At 45.3% G+C, this 6,846-nt stretch overlaps 1 protein-coding gene across 1 annotated transcript in view; it reads left to right on the top strand.

Annotated features, from left to right (window-relative positions):
• Nucleotides 1–1,663: 1,663 nt before the first annotated feature.
• Nucleotides 1,664–6,846, top strand: part of MTOR (mechanistic target of rapamycin kinase) — a 130,129-nt gene continuing 124,946 nt past the window's right edge. Inside the window, exons 1-4 of the mRNA XM_063107113.1 lie at nt 1,664–1,760; nt 3,894–4,069; nt 4,727–4,835; nt 5,534–5,766. Coding sequence (XP_062963183.1) covers nt 3,908–4,069; nt 4,727–4,835; nt 5,534–5,766 — 504 coding nt within the window. The 5' untranslated portion in view covers nt 1,664–1,760; nt 3,894–3,907. The remainder of the gene's footprint in view (nt 1,761–3,893; nt 4,070–4,726; nt 4,836–5,533; nt 5,767–6,846) is intronic.

Here is a 6,846-nt window from a genome sequence, read left to right as displayed (position 1 = left end):
CGCGGCGCCGGCGGGCCGGGCCGGCAGAGCTAGGGGGCGGGGCCCGTATGGCTAGGGGCGGGGCCGGAACCGGGGGTGGGGTTAGGGGCGGGGCGGGGCCTAAGGCGGGTAGGGCTAGGGGCGGGGCCGGGGCGGGGCCCGAGGCGGGTAGGGCTAGGGGCGGGGGGCGGGGCCGGGGCTGCGACCCCGCGGTCCAGCCTTCCGCCTGGAAGATCGCACCTTGCAGGCTCGTTGTAAACAGCCTCACTTAGCATCACCAGACCGACCCCGAAAGTGTGTCGCTTTTCGACTTACAGAGCACTTCCATTCACCGAAACAGGACTCATTAATTGATTCATGCAACGAGCATTTATTGAACATCTACTGTGTGCAGACACTCTTCAGCTTGCTGACGTCTATCGTATCTGCATCGTGGAAACACTCTGTAAGGATGTGCTCCTGCTTCCTCTTCCCAGCTTTTCATTCAGTGATATCCGTTGGCACCACACTCTCCCAAGTGAGCCAAGGGCCGGCCCCAAAATGTGAAATTTAGAGGAACAATTACTTGACAGAAGAAGCAAAGAGTTTAAACCTAAAGTAATAATCATAAAAAAAAAAAAAAAAAAAGCTGCCAAAGCGGTATTTTTAGCTATAGAATATTACCAAACCTCTTTAATTTGGCAATTTAGACCTAGAAACTTTTATTTCTTCAACAAAAACTTATTACACAATTGATGTAAATGTATTAGGAAAAATGTGTGTCTTCCCCGAACCCCATTACATCTTAGTTGTGTGCTCATATTTCCCTATGTAAGTACGGATACATAAGAGAAATGGATAAATGTTTTTTAAGGGGTATATTATACTCATATTGTTGTATAACTTGTATTTTTTGAGTAAATTGTGAACCTTTTCCATCTTAGCAAATATTCATCGACATTATCATACGAGTATTAACGGTTAAATAAGTTTTCCTTAATATGAGTGCACCTACTGTCGGATATTTAGGATTTTTCAATGTTTATTATGACAAACAGCACTGTAATTTAAAAAAAGAGATGTAGTCAAATTCCATATTTGCTATATATTTTCTGAAAAGATTTTCTTTTTAACGGTGTTGCTTTGAAGTTTTTTATTTACGAGTAGCTCTTTTAGTCAAAACTTGGCTGTGGTTTCTTGGGAATAATCTTGTGAACTAATTTTGGGAAAGTGAGAAAATGTAAAAACATTTTCAAATACATATGCCATTTAATGATAGTGAAATCACAGATCAGTAATTACAGGGCGCCAGCATCGCTCACCTGCCCCTCAGAATTACAAGGGCGGGGGCGAGAACCTCCGCCTACCGCTTTTGGTCCCGGGCCGCGCGGTACCTGGACACGGACCCCGCACCTCCGCAGCCGCGATGCAGAGGGGAATCACAGTAAGTGATGCACCGGATGTGTGCGTGGAAGTGACCGAAGTCAACTTACGACCGATTGGTTCTTCCGAGTTGACCTAAGCCTCCTTTCGTCTGCCACTGGCGGTGTGGTTTGTCTATTTGAACAGTCCCCGCCCCCTGGAGTAGCCGGGTTCCGAAGCTGCACTTCTCCTTCATTGCTATTGGTCTGTATTCCAGTCCATCTTCTCCTTACGCCTGACGATTGGTTCTCACGCCTGGGAGCCCGTCCTCCCACCGCCCGGCTTAGAGGACAGCGGGGAAGGCGGGTGGTGAGGCCAGGGTCTGAGGCGGCTGTAGCGGCGCTGGCGGCGGCAGCTGAGGCCTTGGCCGAAGCCGCGCGGTGAGTCTGGGGCCTGGCACCGACCCCTCCAAGGCGGCGGAATGTCCAGACCCAAGGCCAGCCTGGTCCATGGGGGAGGCCCGGAGAAGCCGCCGGCTTGGGACGTGGGGTCTCCTCCGTATTTGCCCCACCACCGGGGCGCCGCCTGAGCCCTTGACCCCCACCCCGCGAGGGAACGCCCACCTCCCCGGGATCCCCGAGAGACCCTCGGACCCTTCGGCTCCCTGTGCCTCCCGGGAGCCCCGAAGGCCGGCCTGTCAGCTCCGATACTGCCGTGTCGCTTATGGGTCTCCTTGCCCGTCACAGTCACCCCTTCTTCTGAGTCACCTAGAAATTGTGGACCCTGTCTCAGGGAGCACCAGCCTCAGTGCTAGCCCCTTGCACTCCACCGTGGAGACCTCTCAGGGACCCAGTCCCCAGAGTTGAGCTGGATTCCATCCTTGGGGTTCATCTCCGCCTGTCCCCCGCCCCATCCCCTGTTTCAGTCATCCAGTTCTAACTTCCTTAAGCCCTTACCAAGACCCTCAGGACATTTAAATTCAAGTAGTTTAATTGGATTCAGCCTGGAGCAGACCGCCTGGGGCCTTAGAAGACACAGATACAATCGTTCTTTCCTGATAATGGAAATTCCTTGCCAGCCTCCTTCCCCTTCCTCATACACACACACCCACAAACCACAGTAGTTTTCTTATCAGAGATCCTTAGGTTTCTTCTTCCTTAAAGGATGACATTTCCTAATGCAGTCCTTTTCTTGGCACCGGAGTGTTTGAAAGCTTTTTAAAACTAATTATTCCCTGGCTTTTCCTCTGCATCTCACAAATTCGTTCAAAAATAAGAATTTTGAGAAATTGGTTTTCTAGGATAATCTGTACGTACTCGGGATGGGTATATGTTACTTCCATAGCAGTGTGGGCTGAGCCCTATTAGGGCCACTTTCTTGTGATTCCTAATTATTTGTATTTCTCCCTGGTTTATAAGCTCATTGAGAAAAAGAACAATATATGATTGAGGAATGAATGAATGATCTCAGAAACTTATTGGTCTCTTTTAGCTCACATTTGAAGGACTCGTATACTATAGAACTGCATTGTCCAATATAGTAAACACTAGCCACATGTGGCCATAGCACGCTTGAGATGTGACTAGTCCAAAGTGATATTGCTGTAAGTATAAAATACATACTAGATTTTGGAGACTCAGTACAAAAGAAAAGAATGGAATGTATCGTTTACATCGATAACATGTTGAAATGATATTTTTTCATATATTAGGTTAAATAAAATATGTTAATTTTACCTGTTTCTTTTTTTCTTTTTTTTTTTAATGACCAGTAAGGGGATCTTAACCGTTGACTTTGTGTTGTCAGCACCACGCTCACCCAGTGAGCTAACCGGCCATCCTTATATGGGAACTGAACCCATGGCCTTGGTGTTATCAGCACCTTACTCTCCTGAGTGAGCCACGGGCCGGCCCTTACTTTTTTCTTTTTACCATTTTTAATAGGGCTGCTAGCAAATTTAAAATTACATTTGTGGCTCCTATTATATTGCTATTGGACAGTGCTGCTATAGAATAATAATCAGTCTCCCTCTTTAGATTGAACTCCTTTAGGAAAGGGGCAGCTTTAGCCACTTTTAATTCTTTCCCTATCTCCCAAATATGTTACCTGGCACTGTGTTGTGTACATAGTAGTAATAATAATGACAATTATTAAAAACTTACTGTGTGTCCAAAAACTTACAATGCCCGGCATTGTTTTAAACACTTTTTAATATGTATTAACTCCAATCTTCACAGCAACCCATGAGTTAGGTACTATCATCTTCCTATTGCATTTGAGGACACAAATTTTAAGTGTCTTCCTAAAGGTATATAACTTTGGAGCAAGATTCAAACTCAGGTAGTATAGCTCCATAGCCCACAATTTGACCTACATACTGCCTCTTTTAAACATCAGTCATTACTGAAATGAATCTAGGCTTTCTACACGTTCCTCAGAGAGATCTCCCAACCTTTTTAGAATCTCTTACGTGACATGGGCTGGTTGAAGATATGTATTGAGGAACCTTGGCCATAAATAAATTTATCGCCATAGTTTGTTATTCAGAATATAAAGGAAGCTTCTCTCCAAAGAACCCCAGGGCAAAATGCTTGGAACTGGACCTGCCGCCGCCACCACAACCACCACCACATCTAGCAATGTGAGTGTTCTGCAGCAGTTTGCCAGTGGCCTGAAGAGCCGGAATGAGGAGACCAGGGCCAAAGCTGCCAAGGAGCTCCAGCACTATGTCACCATGGAGCTTCGAGAGGTTGGGCTTCTGTGATTTGGGGCCAGTCATTGCGGGATGTTTGAGTTCAATGTGTCATCACTGGTTTAGATTCTTTTTGACAGCTAAGTGAGGATTTGGAAAACTCAAAGATTCTGTTTTAGAAAGACTCAATTTCTCACATTCATAGAACTTGCAGTATCCTTTGCAGCAGTTGCACATTTCTGTGGCATTTCTTGTATTTGTGATCACATTTTAGGAGTCAGCATAGATTTAGCTGTTTCTTTTAATTTTTTCTTTTTTTCTCTACTGCATACCAGGTCCTGAATTCTTTCTTTCTAATACCAGTGATTGGAATGGGTTTGGAGAGTTGATAATTGAGGGCTTTCTAAATAGTGACCAGACTTGAGGCCAGAGACTGTATCTTATTTATCCTTGTACCCCTGGTACTAGGAAGAAGCTAGGATAGGATGTTGTCTGCAATAGAGTAGATGCTGAATAAGTATTTGTTAAATAAGCAGATGAATTTTGAGTTCAGCTGATCCACAGTTTAAAACTATGGAAATGGGCAATAGCTTGTCTTCTTTGGGTGAACTGTACCTGCTGTCTCTCAGATTCTAATCTTTAGATGCCAGTCTGCTACCACCACCACTATCAGGGAGACATTAGAAATTGTTCTGAGTACATCTTCCTTTGCAGATGAGTCAGGAGGAGTCTACTCGCTTCTATGATCAGCTGAACCATCACATTTTTGAATTGGTTTCCAGTTCAGATGCCAATGAGAGGAAAGGTGGCATCTTGGCCATTGGTAAGGAGAGAGTCTCTGATAACAATAACGGGGAATAAAGGACTACTCACCTTTTTGTCCACTACACCTGGTGTGTGCCTCTTCCTAGATGCTTAGCTCATATTTGTTTAATGAATTTTAAGGGGCCTGTAGCTCTCAATGCACTTATACAGGTATTCTAGCAGCCGTCTCGGGATGTAGGCAAAGCAGGTATTTTTAGATGTGGAAACAGAGTTTAAGAATCATTTAAGTGACTTTTCTAGAGCCAGACAGTTTGCCAGAGCTGAGACTAGAAGCCAACTTTTTTCCCACTACACCCTATTGCCTTTTGCAGGTTCTGGCTTCTTAGTAGAGCAGGATCTGACACAGTGGGGCTCACAAATGGAAAAGGGGGATCAGGGTACCATTAATAAAAGGCAGGTCTTTTCGACTCCCAAGGACTGGTCATCAGTCATGTGAATTATTATTCACTCCCAGTTTGTTTTCCCTTCTTTCTTGGGAAAACAAATTCTGTGTAGTAAAATGAGATCATTTTGCTTTGTGTAGTTCTGGCACAAATACCAAATGTATTGGTTAAAATGAAAATTATCTGCATCCTAACCATCTAGAAATGCACTCAAAGTAAAATGAAGCAGTCACTCACCAGCTTTCAGTTCAAGATTGTATTTTACTGGCCAGCATGCGCCCCATCATCACCTTTGCCTTTCCCTCTTTTCCAGCCAGCCTCATAGGAGTGGAAGGCGGGAATGCTACCCGAATTGGTAGATTTGCCAACTATCTTCGTAACCTCCTCCCCTCCAATGACCCAGTTGTCATGGAAATGGCATCTAAGGCCATTGGCCGCCTTGCCATGGCAGGGGACACTTTCACTGCTGAATACGTGGAGTTTGAGGTGAAGCGAGCCCTGGAATGGCTGGGTGCTGACCGCAACGAGGGCCGGAGACACGCAGCTGTGAGTGCCTACGGGGAGGAGCACAGCCACGCCTAGGGAGTGATGCTGCTGGGTTGGGGTCCCTCACACACTATGCTTTGGTTCCTGAAAGGCAGAGCATGAGAGGGGATGCTCTAGGGAAAGGCACTGTGCTTCTTGGTGGCATTAGATTCTGTCCTGACTCTCTTCAGCCTGAACTCAGTACCTGAAGAGGAAAATTAAAGTTCTCTCTTTATCGTTACCTGAAAGGCAGCCCTAAGGGCAATGCTTATCCTGACCTCTGATTTTCTAGAATCAAAATTGCTTTCTGAGCAGAAGGCCCTCCTCCACCATAAGGGAGAAAAGAAGCTGCAAGTCAAAAGGCTGACAAAGCCCCAGACAACTGTAATATCTTCATGATTCCTTAAGGATCTTTGTCAAGGTTTTTCTGCATATACTGTGGGAATGTGGAAGTAATGGGATTAAAATAGGGGCAGGGGAAGTAGGCACCTTCCCACCCTCAGCTGGAGATTGATAGCTCAGATAAACAAATTTTTTACACGTTTGTTGATCAGTCGGTTACTAGCCAGAGCTTCCCCTTTCCCCATTGACTATTCTGCATTTGGGGGAGTTGTGGCTTCTTATCCTCTTCTTCCAGTGGCAAATCATTGTTGCTTTTTGAGGCTTTTCCTGAAAAAGGCTGGTTTGATGGACTAGGATTCTAGGCTGTGAGATAGGGTAGAGTCTATCCTGAAGAGAGAGAATCTAGTAATGGGTATAGTGGAGATCAGAAGCATCAGCAGATGCCTTCCAGTCAGTTTCCCCTTTTGGAGGCAGTACTACAGGGAATAAACATGATACTGGGTAAGGGGCACACAGTTACACCCTGGTTCAAGTCTTGCCTCTGCCACTTACTAACTGCAACTTGGGGCAACCTATGACCTTCAGTTTCTTCCTCTGTCAAATGAAAATAATAACAAGATTAAACATTAAACAGGTTTGTTCATTCATTCAATAAACATTTACTGAATATATACTGTATTCCAAGCATTGTTCTATGGGGCTAGTATAGTGGTATACAAAGCATAAAACACAGCTGCCTTTCAAACGTTACAGGCATTC

Source organism: Cynocephalus volans, chromosome 8 (genome assembly GCF_027409185.1).
Source record: "Cynocephalus volans isolate mCynVol1 chromosome 8, mCynVol1.pri, whole genome shotgun sequence".
In the NCBI taxonomy this organism is placed as follows: domain Eukaryota; kingdom Metazoa; phylum Chordata; class Mammalia; order Dermoptera; family Cynocephalidae; genus Cynocephalus; species Cynocephalus volans.
Note: the sequence above shows the minus strand (reverse complement) of the source record. Positions and strands in the feature narration are given on the sequence as shown.